The following is a 17,173-nucleotide window of genomic DNA, read 5'->3' on the forward strand; positions in this document are numbered from 1 at the left end:
TGTTTGTCTGCTTTTCCACACAAATGCAGTCAGGTGATATATTCTGTACACCTGCAGCAGGCTGATTTATACTTTAGCTGTTTGACTCTAACCCAGATCTCTCAGGATCCTCAGTGAGAATCCAGGAGAAGCTTTAGGTCACACTGATCATGCTGCTAACCTACACTGCAAAAACACAGAACCTTACCAGGTTTTGCTCTTGTTTCTACTACAAATACATTAGTACACTTAAAAAACAAAAAAACAAAACTAATTTACAAGTAACATTTCAGAAAGATATAGGAGCTTAGTTTAGGTCAACAATTCCTTGATTTAAAAAATACAAATTCCATTTCACTTATAACATGCAAAAAATGTCTTGCTATAAGTGAAATAATCTGCCAATGGAAGTTGTACTTTTTATGAGAATTAAGGAATTATTTACTTAAAATAAAGTTCTATATCTTGCTGCAAAGTTAAGTCAGTTTGGTCTTATTTCAAGCTAAAATACTGCTAAAATATTCGCACTACAAACTAGATAAAAATGTATGTGGTAAGATTTTGTGTTTTTGCGGTGCAGATAAATATTCACGAGAGCTGGGGTCAGTTTAATCAAGGGAATTGTTTTTTTTTCTCCATCTTATTTGTTAATATTTAGCACAGAAACTCTGCATCAGTTGATCATTCCAGCTGATACTGGACATTGATTACAGTTCCCAAAGATCCCAGTGAAAAGATATCACAACAGAAGAGAATCAGGAGTAAATACAACATAATAAATGAATGTTCACTTTGTTCTGGATCAGAGTAAACACAGCTATTGTTTTCCCTGCTCTCCTCCCGTTGCCCTATAAGTATGGCTTATGCTGACTCTCAGTCATGTATACAATATTATGGCATGCACTTCCAGCCTTCTCAGTTTTACAAATATTTGCTATACAGACTCCTCATGTTTATTAAAAGTACTGAATTACACTGTTACAGAAAGATAGCCAGGCGAGGGCCCTTTGGGAGGGAAAAGGAAAACGATTCCAAATGAGAAGTAATGATTCATGCCACAGATAGTGTGTAAACTCAAATATATGCTGGACCTCGCAGCGATATTGGACAGTTCCACTTTATGCAATTTTGATTGGACCTGAATGTTGCATAGACAACTCGGGATCGCGTTTCTCTAAATATGGCAGTGTGAGCACTTCTGGGCGTGTGTGAATGTGCGAGTCGGACCGGTTTGAGGTGGGTGGTCTCCGCTCACTTATCATTATACAACACAAAAGCCTCATTGGTATTTTGAAAAGGAAATTAATATTGCCATCAGCAGCCGCTCTTGCGTGTGTGCTTCCAAGCGCGACTGTGTTTGTGTATGTCTGAAGCAGAGCAGTGAATTTCCACAGCAATGCAAGAATTTCCACCTTGAACTCCAAACGATACCGTCGAGCTGAGCGGCGGAGGAGGTTATCAATCCACTCGCTCCTGCAGGTTTTTCCACATCAGCCGGGATTTAAAGGGGAAACCTATCGTGTGTGAGCGCAATCTGCTTTTTCTGCATTCTTTTCTCCAGCATCTCTGCCTCAAATTCCTAGAATGAGTTTAATTTAACTTTTTTCTTTGTTTTAATGATATGTGGGAAACTTTTACCCTTGACATCATCTGCAACATGCATCATAGAATCCAGGTGAAATAGATATTTCACTGCAAAAACACAAAATATAACCAAGAATTTTTGTCTACTTTATAGTGCAAATATATTAGTACACTTAAAATAAGGAAAAAATAACTTGGATGTAACATGACCTCAGCGTTTTTAGCGCCACGCTCTGACCAGCTGCGCTAACCTACATTTTTTAATCCATATTCAACAATTTTTGACTTAAAACAAGCTTATTTATCTTGCTAAAAAGTTACTTTTAAGTTATTATTCTTATTTTAAGTATTTATTTTCACTAAACACTAGATAAAAATTGTAAGATTTTAAGTTTATTTCCCCACATTTTGTTACGTTACAGCCTAACCATTCCTACAATGAAGCAAAGTGTTGGCAACATCATGCTATGGGGATGTTGTGCAGCAGGAGGAAAAGTCAACAAGTCAGGATAGAGGGAAAGATAGAGACAGATACATCCTGGATAAAAACCTGCTCCAGAGCCTTTTGACCTCAGACTGGAGTGAAGGTTCATTTGTCAGGAGGACAATGGCCCAAATTATATAACCAAGATCTCAGAGGCTTCAGATCCAGTCTGGGAATGTTCTGGTGGAGCAAAGTCAGAGTTCAAACTTGAATCTGCTAAACATTTCTGAAGAGATCTGAAAATGGCAGCACAGACGTCTCCCACCAACCTAATGGAGCTGGAGAAGAACTGCAAAGCAGAATGACCCAAACTGCTAAAAGATAGATGAGCTAAGCTAAGCTAATTGCTAGGTTATTTGCTGCTATTGTTATTTGCTGTTTTTTCTTTTAACGTCTGGACAGGACAAATATCACATTTAAATGTATTTTATGTTTCATATGGTAGCACAGATGATTTACAAATTTTATTTGTTATTAGTAGTTTTAAGTTTTGATTAATTTTAAAACTTACCAGCAAGTTTTGAATCGATGACGTCACCAGCTTTCCGGACTTCCGGTTCGATTCGTTGGAGCGGATGGAGCACAGGAGCAGACGTATTTTTATTTAGTTTTGTTGGTCCCACGAAGAGTGTAGCCACCCAGCGAAACGGTGCGACGAGGAAAACAACGATGATGTGAAACAACCTCAGATTTATTTTAGTTAGCGACTTCTGTTTGTGTCTGTAAGCTGACGGAGGGAAACGCCATCTTTAAACCGGAAAACAACCGGCTTGAGTAGCAGACCAATCAGGTGAGTCCGTTGGGAGACGTGATCCAGCGCGTGTCTTAAATTGTGAAAGAGGTAAATAATGAAAGTGATATCTTGGTTTTGTTTTTAATAAATTTACAAAAATTTCTAAAACCTTTTCCACATTGTGAAAATGAGGTATTTTTTGTCAGTCATAAAGTTGTGAGAAAATAATACAAACTTTCCATCATTATGTGACATTATAAACTCAGAAATCTGTAGGATAAAAACTCAGTTTTCTGTAATCGTAAAGTAAAACATTTGCAACAAAAAATATGCCAGAGAGTAAGTTGAGATGGTAACCTCAGGGAATATTTTTTCTCTTTCCAGGTATCAGAATCTGCTTCGATTCGCTTTCAAGTCTGAACCCGAGTCATCAATCCTCAAAGTCTTAAGCAACGTTTTGTCACAAATGTCTGATAATTTCTTGTATTTATTTAACTTCTGAGCTTTTCTTTCAAGTTTCTGAAGTTATAAGACAGAATCTTAGGTTTAATATAGTAAATTAATGCCATTAAGCATGAAAATTAGAATTCTTTTGAAATATCAACATTTCTGAGAAAAAAAAAAATCAATTTATTTTTAATATAAAAAATATATTTTTTTGTAATATCATAAATGTTTTTGGTCGAATTATACTCTTCCATGGCCACATTTTCTGTCATATCTACAATAGCCTTAATATTCTGCCGTACAGAAGCATATTTTAAATATTTAATACGCAGTCGGTTCGGAAAAGGATGCTTAACTCATTTTTTGCGTTAAAGTTAGTTTACTTACACTTGATCTGACTTTTACAATAATTAACGTCTAACAATTTATATTTCATCTGCTTTGTTGTCTTTGTACTGTGCACTAATTTGGAAACGTAAAAATATTAGTTTTACACTAAGTTTTTGTAATTCTATTTACAAAATGTTTTTGTAAATAGAAAACGAACATATAAGTGTACAAAAGTAACGGTCATAATAAAGGAGACGAGTGTTGAACACATGCTATAAATTTTAATAGACATATTGATATTTCTGAGGAGAAACAGAGTTATCCCTAGTTTTATTTACAATACAGGAATAAAAAAAATGTCACATACAGTACAATGGTAAAAACAAAATAGAGAACTTAAATAATTATTTTATTTGTGTAACTACTTAAATAATGAAAACGGTTATTCTATTCACACCACGTCGTCTCAGCAGCTACAATGCAACTTTCACATTAAGTGCTAAAAAAGTTATGATTTTTTTTTTTCATTTTACAGCATGAATTTTCCATCCTGATGCATTAAACCCAGGTAGAGCTGAGCGAAGCAGGAGATGAACGACAAATACAGAATTTATTGGATTTGCTTTTTAAAGTACACGTAGAAGAAAAACAAAACAAAACAAAAACATTTTACCATCCAAACTGTTAAACAGAACTGGACTCATTTTCGTAACTTTGGGGAAACAAAATAAAATGATCAATTAAAGGAATGAGTGTATGCATATGCATGAATGCCTGTGTGAGCCAACTGAAAAACATGCACTGATGGATCTCCTGACAATCCCAGCTGTGTTTAACTTTTTGTTGCTCACGAGACAGTTTAGTCACGACGAATATTTTCCCTTCGGTTATTCAGAAATCTGCACTTGGTGGATAAGATCTAGCCCTGACTGTGAGCTACTTCCACTGCGACTCGGAGGCCCGACTCCATCTTTGATCATCTCACAACAGAGACACATTTTTGACAGTGGTAATATAATCATATGTCAGGGGAAATAGATGTTCTCCCCCAACTGTGGTGAGTTATTCTATGCAGGCACAGACATGCAATACATTTACACTGACAAAAAAAAAAAAAAGAAAGAAAGAAAAATCCACACGTGTCTCTTTAAAAGCTGCAATATATATATATATATATATATATATATATATATATATATATATATATATATATATATATATATATATATATATATATATATATATATATATATATATATATATATATATATATATATATATATAAGTACAACATGACCTGACAAGCTTAGTGTAAAACTGCCTTCTAGAAACACCTTATTCTCCCATATATTATTACGATTAAAAAAATAAACTCTCTTCTACGAGAGTAATGCTAGATTCTTTTTTTGCGAAGCTAAGTAGTAAGCTCTATTGGAAATATACATCACTGTGTTGTTTCTTCCCTTTGTAGTTTAGAGTTTGGGTTTTAGTTTCAGTGTGTGACAATGAACTCAGTTTGTTGGTGGAAGCCTGTGATTTTTCTGGTTTGTTAACTTCAAGCCACTCTTAAAATTCATTTCAGGAAGTGAAAAGGAATACAGTGCATGAAAGCCAGATACGCATTCAGAATCCTGAAACTCGCTTGGTTCTTTGTGTTTTTGCTTCTTCTATTCAATTTAAAAATACTTTATTCACCTCAAAGGTAAACTAAATGTTGGAACTTGTTTAATCCTGGCATCTTCAAAGAGTCGTTGTGGATGGTGATGCTGTGGGCACTAGCAGTCAGTTTTGCAACAAATCTGAAGAGGCCTCTGACATGCTAACAGTTCAGATGATATTCCATAGTAACATGTCCTGGATGACACCATCAGTTGTTAGCTAGCACTGCTAATCCACCTCATTTGCTTTTGCTGCTCCTCTTCGTATCTTCTCTATGTTGATAATAGATGAATGGTGGAAAACAAAGTAGACAGACTGCAGATTGCTTTAGTTGTCATGACAACGTGCCCACTAACTAAAGATAACAACATAGATGATACAACATGATCTTTACAAATGCAGGCTCAATGTGGCTTCTCTTCCTTCAATGTGTTGCATTTGAAGATGGATATCTTTGCTTTTGATTGAGAGTGAACTGGTTCTCGAGCTGAGCCAGGCTTTTTAATCCCTAACAAAGTCCTGAAACTGGTCTTAGTAAGCCCCTGAAAAAAAAAGAAGAGGAGCCAGAGTCTCGGTTTGGTGCGGTCCGTTCCAGATAAGTTCCTGAAGCTGTGGAGGCAGCCGAGAGCGGGTGAAGAAATGTCTGCAGGCCTCTTCCAATGTGAACACGGCTTGGATGCCAGGCCCGGTGCTCAGAACAAATAGCTTATAGGCGAGAGGAGGGAGAGTTTCTTTCGGGTGAAAGTGGATCCAAAGCAGTCTGAAGAGATCCCGGGTGTATCTGTGGTGTTTCTGTGTGTGTGCGCTCGTTTGCACTCAGGTGAGGGAGATTACAAAGCCACGTTAATGACGCCTTGGTACGAGTCTGCTGGCGGTGATAGGTAGATCTGTGTCAATGTGGCGGCGGGGAGCAGGCCCCTCCGCGCGCCCCTATACGATGTAGGTGGTCAGGTCCAAGAGGTACGAGGTCATGTCGATGATGTGATCCAGGATGCCGTCTTTCTCCTGGTCGTTGGGCATCCCCCGCTCACTCTTCTCGCACTGAGCGCCAGAGTAGCCGCTCTTACACAGGCACTTGTTTGGCTCTATGCAGACTCCTCCATTGCGACAGGCTGGTTCACATTTAGCTACAGTGACAGAAAAGCACAAAATTAAGCCTTAAGCTAAATTAAAACTTCAACTAGTGCAGATGTCAGGAGGGGAAAAACAAATGTATTTTAGTCTCAACGTTAATAAGGCTGAATGAATCAATTAATTGGATCTATATATATATATATATATATATATATATATATATATATATATATATATATATATATATATATATATATATATATATATATATATATATAAAATGACCATAACTGTCTATAAATACCTGTTGTTTACGTTTCACCAGGTTCTAATTCTGGGGAAAAATCCTGTTAACATGCTTTTGTTATCCAAGTATTAATCTGTTAATCCAAAAAAACAATCAAGAGATCAGCTGTAGACCGTATTGATATTAGGTCAAATAGAAAAGGCTGAACTTTTCACATGTTGATGCTCGAAGTATTGTTTTAGCTACAGAGGCATCCTTGGCAAATGATCAAAAGAAACGCTATGTTATTGCCTTTTTTAAATAATAAAAATTTAATTCAACTGAATAGTAGTAATTTAATTGTTAGTATATTTGCATCTTTTAATGCATTTCTAATATTGTATAAAAAGGCTTAAAAGAAAAATCTGCAGAATGTGCCAGTTTATCTGATTAATAGATTAAGTTGCAGCCTTTAATAATACTAACCTATTCGGCAGAAGGGTCCCTCCCAGCCGGGGCTACAGCAGCACTTGCCAGTCGGAGTGCAATGTCCGTTTTTGCAGTTTCTGGAGCAAGCTGTCGTTAGTAGCTCTGGTGGCTCCACCGGGCGCTGACACTCCTTGGGGGAATGAGGCCTGCAGAGAAGAACAAGATCAAAGTCAGTATGATGAACCAGAAACTTAGCAGATATTATCACAGAAGATCTAAAACAATCTGCTAACTTCCAAACATTTTGCTAATAAGTGGACATATTTGGACACTTTGGGTTCACAAGAGTCCTGTTTAGTCCGCTTTAATCCAACTCTACTTCATTTGCCCAGATAGTTATGATGTTCCACTTGTGAAAGTAAATCTTTTGGGCTTCACCTTGACAACAATTTTGAGTGCTATACTGCCAAGCAGGATATGTAAAAAGTAAATAAAATTAAAAATAAGAAAAAGATGGACAAAATATCAATTTTAAAGTTGAGCTATTTCACAAGAAAATGTAGGAATATTTCAGATTCTACACATGCAAAACTGGTGAAGGGATACTCTGGGATACCAGCAGCTGTGACTGTAGTTGGTTCTTCTAAGTACAGAGGTACAGAACACAAACGCACGCTGCACTTCACTGATTTCATTTCTTATAAATCCTAAAACCCATCTTCCTTATGTTGCGTCTATAAACATGAAATCCAAGTGCGAGTGAAAGAAAACTTCGGTCACATTTTAGTGCTGCACGTTGAAGGGTGAGGCTGAAAACAAGAAAGGAGTAAGTAACTATTTATTTGCTTTTTTAATTACATTTTATGAGGATTTTCCTTTTATTTGAGTCATGCAGCCATTGTTTTTTTATAAGCCCCAGAAGGAACAGCTATAAACTTTCTAAATGTTAAGAGCTTATAAATCAGTGTGAAGGACTAGGATAACAACAATAACATGTAGGGCAGCAGCCAATGAAGAACTACAGAGTCTTTCAAAACTATTCATATCTCTTGAAGTCTCACAATTTGGCAGAATAAATACACACACTCAGTACATTTCATTTGGAGGTTTCTGACGGGCAAACACAATGTAGTGCACAATTGGAAAGTGGAGGGAAAATGATGACCGCTTTTCACAATTTTCACAAATAAAAGTCTGCCGTGAATTTACCACACCAGAATGAGTCAGATTTGACTGCCACATAATATCCATCACACTTTATTTATTCTTTGATTCTAATGTAGCTCTGGGCGTATGGTTTGAGTCATGACTTGGTGTAAGTTTACCCTTCTACAGAACAAGTTTTTATAGTCTCTAAAATGTTTTCCTCTAGGACTAAACTGTATTGAGTTCTATTTATGTTCCCCTCCCCACAGAATAATGTTGCCACCACCATGGATCTCCTTAGATATTGTGTTTTCATGGGATGAATAATGTTAGACTGCCGTCACACTGTTTCCTATCTTGCCATGTGTGCTGGCTATCGAGAGATGTGTGGTTTGCAGAAAGATCTGAACTTGACAAAATGAAGGACATTTTGTGGAAATATGCGTGGCACTTTTGATGCACACCTTTTCTGAATAGTGCATGTGTGATGGGATCAATGATGTGGAATTCAGTGTCTCACTGCATCAGGATGCAGTATGTTACTTTTGGGCTTAATGAAGTCTGAGGACTCCAAAGCACTTTACACTATAATTAGTCATTAACTAATTCATTCACACACTCATGGTGGCAGGAAGAAGCGGTCGATATGGCTTAAAAATAAAATTTACGATTGTTTTATACAGAATCTAATTTCTGACTATGGATTTTTCTTCTCACTGTCGTTTCTTATAAAGAATTAGTAATGACAGAGCATATTTTTTCAGAACTTGCTCTTACTTAAATCATCCCATCTGAAGTTAACCTGAATTCAAAATGCAAATGCATACAAGCTGGAAAACAAGATGGAGGCCTCTGGGTAGACCGACATCCGTCTGAGTTACAGAAACCCAAAAGTTTATTGGTGGAACAAAATCCCAGTTTTCCAAAAATTAAATCTTCAAAAACAGAAAATTAAATTAATTGATCGAACTGATTTAAAGACCAGCTCTAATGGTAAGCCACATTACAGCCACAGCTACCATGGACTGACAGAACCACCACCAGCAGGTAAAACAAATGTCTTGTCCAAGGAAACGATGGCAAAGTGACTGACATGGGGGTTCAACCCAACAACCCACTGGTTGCATGACAAACCTATACCTCTGGTGCCATATATCTATGTGCATTTGAGCTCACCTGAGCTGTCAACCTCTGCAGCTATGCATGTCTTGGCTACTTCTATTTCTGTTAAATGTCCAGCCTACCAGTTTAGGTAGAGATGTTGGGTCATCTCCTGGTATGTTTCCAACTTAGCCAGACTCATACATTCTTCTTCTTCAACTCCCATTTAAACTTTTCCACAACCTTTCCCCTGACCTTTCCGTTGTGTTCCTTGGTCTTTATGATGCTGTTTGTTCAGTAATCTTTTCTAACAAACCTCTGAAGCCTTCACACAACAACTGAATTTATGCCGAGATTTGCACTTCTTGCACTGAATTTGACCTAAAACTCAAGGTAAAGGGAGGCTGAACACAAATGCAAAACACACTTTCAAAATTTTTATTTGTAAAACTATAAATTGAAACCTTTCACTTTTACATAATACTACTTTGAGCAAATCTGTCACATAAAATCCCAGTGAAATACATTGAAGTTTGTGGCTATAATGAGGCAGAAAATGACTGCTTGTGCAGAGCACCGTAACAATCGTTGTACATTCTGTCTTTTTGTGGTTCCCCCTCTTATATTTCTCCAATCTGAGGAGCAAAACAATTCATATGGCTAAGACAAGGCCACTTCTAGGATATAAACATGACTTGGAAAATTCACACAGACACAAACACAAACATCTCCACACCATATGTGTCAAGTTTGAGAACCAAAGAGACACACTGCGACCGTTCCGTATTAAGACAAACATCCAGACACGCACATCGGCAAATGGGCTGAAACTGAATCTTTTCACATCACGCTCCATGAGTCTGGAAATAATACAGAGTGCGTAATCAAGTTCAAATGTGAAGTGTCTGTTGTACACTGGGCCACACACAAACACACAGACACATGTGTGTTTGTACACACACATGTACAAACACATGAGTGTGTCTGTTTGTGGGGGAGAGAGAAAGAAATATTGTTGCGTTAACATTTCTGTTGTGCTGAAGGACAAAACACTGGACAACCCAACACACAGTAACACAAGCGGGGTAACTGGACTCTGGTCGACTCAGTCTGGTATGAGAGGCAATGAGCATGAGAGGTGAAGTCAGTGTGTGTGATGTTTAGGCCATTAGAGAACGGGCCTCATCAATCATGGTCTAAGAGCAAATGGTCATTCAGCAGCAGAGGCCAAAACTAGATGCAGTTCAGGACCAGTGTTGAAAATGTCTGCCTTTTGAGCCAAAGTTTTTTATGAATATAACTTTGACCTGTGTCTGATATCCTTCACCTGACAAAAAGACGGCTTAAGTGTTTTGTGTGGCCTTGTTTAAGTTTTATAAAATAAAAAACATAAAATAACATTTTATTTTGCTCTCGTGCTCAATACATTGTGATGAAATCCATATTTATCAGAATATTGTTCAGAATATTCTTGTGCTGCAATTCTGACAAACATGGTGTATTTTTAAATAAAGACTTAATTGTTTGACTGAAATGATGCCAAGATCAACAGTAGACTTCATTGCTGGTTTATCCACTGATAAACAGGCAGTGATTGATTTCCTCTTTTTTTTCTGTGGGCCTTCCACCATGACAGGTGTTTTAATGGCATCTTTACCACTTTATAAACTGACCTGCATTTAGTCATAGTCACAATCCTGAATTTTTTTTAATCACCTCAGTTGTGGTCACTGCTACCAGAAAAGTCAGTTGCATTAACCCTGAAGCACCAATCATAAGCATTAGATATTGCTAAAGCGCTACACCAGCATTATACTTAGCAGAAGCTAATGCTAAAGCGCTAACTGCTATTCAAACTACAGTGATTGGGAACAAAATTAAATTTTGACATTACAATTTATATGTTCTATTATATTGTATTTATTTTTTCTAAATGGTCCCTGTCTTATTTTGTTCATGTATGTTTCATGTTTGGGAAAGAAAGACAAAGTGAGGAGAGGAAGTGGAAGTGCTGTGTAAATAGTCTTCACCACTTCAAAATAAAAGCATAAATATCAACGTCTAACCACTTGGAGAGTTCTTAAGTCTATAACCAAAACTTAAACACAGATGTTTTCAGATGATTCAACAGAAAGTTTACAAATCAGCCAAGAAAATTTGCACGTTAGAATTTGTCCTGAAAAATGAACTGTGTTAAACGTTTTCAAAGTAAGCAAACGTACTAAATGAAAAATCTGCGCCACCATTACTGCATTAGCGAAGTGTGCCCATCACTGGGCCTGGGACCTGCTGTCTTAAAAGTCTGAGGAATTGGTTTGGGAATTTTTACACTCTTCAATCACATATCACTCCACATTTTCTCACCTATCTCCAAGGTTGCAGTCAGTTAAAAGAGATGATTTACCTTGATAAAATATATATTTTGATATTTCTGTTCACCTCCCTGCTTAAAAGACACCCACCAAATGCTCTGATAAACATATAAACATATTGATTGATAGCAGTGACAATAAAGTGGCTGTTCATGTGCTGTAATGGCTTTTAATTTCACGATTGAAGGTGGGGAGGGAGGGGGGTCTGATTCCCATGCTCCCATCAGCACCCAACTGCAGATTCCATGCCTGTTGGCTTTTGTTGCTGCAGGCTGCATGTAGTTAAAAAAAGAGCAAAAAAGGAAGAAAACAGAAAGAGAAGGAAAAAGAGAAAGAGTAAGAGTCCCTGGAGAGTTGGGGGGTCTGTAGCGAACACTGTTAATAGCAGGCAGGGGTCAGCAGCACTGCTAAACAGCCTGTACGGCTGCCAGGGAGGCTGTGAAAACAGCACCTGCTGGTAGCGCCACTTGACAAAGGCAGCTGGGTCAACAGCCACTGTGGGAATTTATCAACTCTGGAAGGGGTGGTGCATGTGTGATAGTGAGAGAGTAAAAAAGGAAACACTGCGCTCATGCTGGTCAGATAAATTCACAGAAAGAGATACAAATAACTCAACTTCAATGGTTGCATTTACATGACAATATAATATATATATTATAGGATAATGTTCAGGATTGGAAACAGCTGTTTACACAACATATGAGAGAGAAAAAATCACACATACATTTGTGTCGTTTCAGACGTTTGTTAAATATTCTTTTAAAAATTTGTTTCAGATTTGATTTTTATTGAATCCGGGGCATATTTAGCTTGTTAGCTTGTGAGCCCTGTTTGATTGACATGAGGTATATGTGAGAAAAGCGCTATGGAGTGGTGTACATTGTGCACCTTAACAATGGCTTAATCAAACGGCCCAGTGTGGTCTCCTTTGCTGTTTTGTCATCTGACTCCATTGTTTGCAGGCTCCTTTTGTAGCTTCATTCCTTGTTTTCTCCTTGTGCGAGAAATTTACTGTGCATTGTAGAATCTGGGGCTATTCAGTGGGGCTGGCATGCAGCTTTGTGAAGGAAAGGACCACAGCAGAGATGTAGGAAGATTTAAGAGGGACAGGGAAATAGAGAAAAGGCTTTTTTTTTCCTGCAGGGTGCTGGGAGCAAACGCAACGCACGCTCACAAAGACTCACAGATGTGCGAGTAGCCACCACCCACACAGTTTGCATCCATACACACAACCCACAGAGAAGCACCCCATGTCCGCTTTCTGAACACATTAGAGATTTGTAACTTCCAGAGCTAACACAGTTCATAAACGGGGAGACTATCTGAAGAAAATTAGGGAACCTCCAGTTGAGAAAGTCTTGAATATGTGAAATATACTTCCTGGTGATGCTCTCTCTTGTACTTTGTGGTGAAGGGTCGCACTGATCAGAACGGGAAATAGCATTTTACACTAGAAAGCATCACCAGGGTTAGCTCTTTTTACTTACAATGGCTGTATGAAAATACATCGTGTTTTTCTCACTGCCTGACATTAAATCAGACTGAACCGTAGCTGTTTAAGGCCAGTTAGGGTTCAAATGATTTACATTTGTTAAAATATTGAGAGAATGCTTTATTACTTAGTTCAAATTGAGAAGCCTACAGAATATTCATTAGATTACTATGCCATCAAACTATTTGGGAAAGCATAATTATGATACCATGTCCTGGAGGTCTTCAGATAGACATCTCAATTAACTGGAGGCACACCTATGGATGCAACTTAACCTTATAGTGCTTTGTGTGTGACACCGTTGGGAAATCAAAGGAAATCAGGAAAGAAATCAGATAGAGAATTAAGTAGCTCAACAAATCTGGTTTGTCTTTGGGCATTGATCTTAATTAAAAAATCATGCTTAGCTAGAAAGGTGTGTGCAAGGAAAGCAGCCCGAAGGCCTAAGCTACAATAGGTTTGTCAAGCAAAAAGAGCCAAAATTCCACTAAATACCAAATAATTGTCCATCCATTCCATCAGTCCACTACAGTTTGAAAATGTATGTAAAGTTTACAATTTAACAGAAAAAATTGAAAGTGAAGAAAATAATTTTATATTTAGCAAATAGAAATAATTGTATTAATTTTAACCGAATTAAAGCAGGAAATAATATATGTAATCTATGTAAAATATATGTAAAGTTAGACTACTGTAAATAACTTGTTTTAACTGGAATGTATGCATGGAGAATATATCTGCTGCTGGTCAATACTTTATGTTGGGAGCACAGGCGGGATCACAGTGTCAGATAAATCCCTACAAAACAAGGATTTTAAAATGTATTCTTAAAGTGTGTAAATAAGTGGTTAGAGAAGAGACGAGTCTCAATGAAACTCAGGTTAACGAGTCTCAGTCTCGTTAACCTGCTGCTTTGCCCACCTGCTGTGAGCTACATTACTATATGTAAAGCACTTTCTATTACCTTGTTGTTGAATGTTGCGGCACAACACACATGCATTGATGCCCATTCTAAAGCTGTGGCAATAATTAGTGGTTATATAAAGACTATATCTTCTGAAATCTTTTCATCCCACTGCTCTGCCACAAATAAGCCCCCTCCAACATTTTTTTTTTTCTTCCTCTCAAATCAGTCATACCGCACACATTCAGAGTGTTTCAAAATACATGGTGGCCTATTTATTATTGGAGGGGTACTCCAACTGACAAACAAATACCTAGGAATGAAGTCATCTGGCCAGGACATGTTTACACAAACACTGCTGAGCGATTTTATGGCTGATGTTTTCTTGTAAGCCTTTACCGCTCCCCCTAACAGTTCCACCATTTTCCCCCGCTTCTCTATGTTCCCAAACATAAAGTTGATGAGAACGCTGACCAAGATGCTGTACCGAACCACAAAACCCACTACACCCCAAAGCAGAGCTCGGTTTGAACAAGCTTTAGGGTCTGGATGAGAAAAGACCACCAGACTTGATAACGTGCTGAGGTCAGACACGTTAGTTGCTTCGGTCCTCGTCAGCCCCTCTCCTTTCTCTTTGTAACAAGATCCTAATAACGAAGCCGGTGTGTATTAGGAGTCGGGCCTCCAGCACCACAGGGTCCAGTCAGACTAAACACCTCCAGTTGATGGTGGAAAGAACTGTTCTGTGGGAGAAACGCGTTCGGCAGCCACTCCAGAAAACATAAATACAAAGCAAGCCACGAGGGCCCCTCTGAAACATCTGCGGTTTCATTAATTGCGTGGATGCCTGGGTGGCACTGTCGTCACTCAGGAATAATCAGCTGCAAATATGTTTCTATTATGAATCCGACGCATACAAATTCTCCTTCTGAGAGTCTGCTTTGCTTATTTGATCTGTCTGATTCAATCAAGCGTGACAAACCTTTAAGCAATAAAACAGATCAGGGATTTTCTCTCTACATTCCACTTGATGACTTCGTGACTTGAGTGGTTAGTCTCAGTCCTACGAGAACGTTCTCATCCATCTTGAGCAGAATGCTGATGATAAGATAGGTGGAAACATCAGCTGCGGTTTGGCTGGGCGCATAAAACAAAATTGGTTTGAAAAACAAAGTCTCCTTATGTCTGAACTGTTTTCTTTCTTGTGACTTTTTGCTTGCTCCTCCCGTACTGTGTGGGATATATTTTTTTCCTCTGTTTGGGAGACAAATGTTTTTCACATGGGTTTTATAGAGCCCTTATTTTCAAAATGATTTTTAATACTTGAATGCATGTGGAACAGATTATGACCTACTGACACGCACATTTATAAATGATAAAGTTGCTTTCATGCACACTCCCTGCACATTTTCCTGCACATTACAGTTGCGGAGCATCAAATATCTGAGTATTAGACTGCACACAGAGAGATTGGGTTTCACTCTGGAAAATCGATGTGTGTGTGCTGAAGCTTTGTGACATGTGCGTCAACTTTTTCCCCAAATGTGCTTATTAAAATAGTTGAGAGCAGGTGAACTTTTCAGTAAAACACCACCAACAGAGTCATACAAGTTAATCAGTTTAGCTACTAGCAGTTCCTTCCTTACAATAACAGTTTTGAAATATTATCCACCAGTTTCTGCTCAACTCTTTTTTGAAAAGGTGCTCGGGTGACGACCTGTTGAAAAGCGTTATTACTTGACATGATGTTTAGGCTGTTCTGGAACTATTTCTGGTTTTCTTTGAGGTTTAGCGTGAGGAGTAGTACCGCTCATGAAAAAGAAAAGAAAATGTGGAGCAGGTTTCTTGATACAGGTAGTCATTTTAAAAGAAAAAATACCCCTAACTTAAGAGTTAAATACAACTCTGACTAACTGCATTACAGTAAATACATTTAAATGACGCATGTAGACACAAAATGACAGGAATTGTAGTTGGGAAAGGAGTTGCTCAGTATTTATTTTGCAGATTACTCATCTGATAGTTTAATAATTCTGCTCTTTGGACCAACAATTGGTGCATTTCCAATCATTACTCTGCAATATATATAATAGGGGTCTAATGCTAAACAAAAATCTATGTTTGATATGCTTTTGGTTCATTCTGATGAAGAAAAACCAATAATTAATAAAGAACAAGTTAGTGAAGCCACTTACAGGATGGATGATTACACAAAAATGAAACCACTTGAAAATCATGAAAAATAAATGTGGAGACATTTGAGAATTCAAAAATGTTTTTAAATGACAAATGAGTTTTTAAAAAATATATATTTAGACAATATAGTGTACCAGAAAATCACAGCTGTTGTGAGTCATCACTCCACAATACCAGGGTGTTATTATGCTGTGCAGTGTTTTGGACTGGTTGAAAGCTGCAGGCAGCTGGATTTTGACGTTAGGTGATTTTTAATCTAGTACCAATAATTTTTATGCTCCCAAACAGCAGAGTTCAGTGATAGCTGGGAGTCCTCTGTGTTTTGTTTTGGAGTTGTGCTACAGAACATTCTTAGTTCCACGCACGCACACACACACACACACACACACACACACACACACACACACACACACACACACACACACACACACACACACACACACACACACACACACACACACACACACACGATTCATGTGTTTGGTTTAAAACAACACTGGATTTGTTTGGTGCATGTGAGTACCAAACTGACAAAGATGTACTGGATGTGTTCGATACAAATATGAGTGTCACTTCACCCCTGAAGTAGAGAAGGGCAAGAGCTAAATGAGTAGAAAAAAAGAGACATATTTGCGATGCAATCTGATACACTATGATCAATGCTTTCATTTGTGTAAGTTGGAACCATGAGGGATACATCATAAAGACAGAACAGCATGAAATTACGAGTGAAGGACTAGTTGGTCCTTCTGGACAAACAAGAATCACTTACTCGCTGAGCAAAGACTCAATTAAATAGAACAAAAAGTACAAAAGAATTTGCTGAGTGTACCTTTTCGGGTCTACCAACTTGTAGAGTTTCCCGCTGTGTGACTGTGCCATGCTTTTACTGCTCGCTAGAATGTAGACTTCACCTGCAAAAGTGAAACAGTCACAGCAAATTCCTGTTAATATTTTATCGTTGGATTACATAAGTCTATTCGTAGCACGCATGCAGGCATAAGCAATTTATAAAAA

The 17,173-nt window shown here is 37.8% G+C and overlaps 1 protein-coding gene across 1 annotated transcript in view; it reads right to left on the reverse strand.

Moving 5' to 3' along the window:
- Positions 1–3,818: 3,818 nt before the first annotated feature.
- hhip (hedgehog interacting protein) overlaps positions 3,819–17,173 on the reverse strand; it is a 39,290-nt gene continuing 25,935 nt past the window's right edge. Inside the window, exons 11-13 of the mRNA XM_014999537.2 lie at positions 16,989–17,070; positions 7,003–7,151; positions 3,819–6,343 (exon numbers count right to left, since the gene is read on the reverse strand). Coding sequence (XP_014855023.2) covers positions 6,147–6,343; positions 7,003–7,151; positions 16,989–17,070 — 428 coding nt within the window. The 3' untranslated portion in view covers positions 3,819–6,146. The remainder of the gene's footprint in view (positions 6,344–7,002; positions 7,152–16,988; positions 17,071–17,173) is intronic.

Source organism: Poecilia mexicana, unplaced genomic scaffold (genome assembly GCF_051168715.1).
Source record: "Poecilia mexicana isolate PSO_F unplaced genomic scaffold, ASM5116871v1 scaffold_1, whole genome shotgun sequence".
NCBI classification, from domain to species: Eukaryota; Metazoa; Chordata; class Actinopteri; order Cyprinodontiformes; family Poeciliidae; genus Poecilia; species Poecilia mexicana.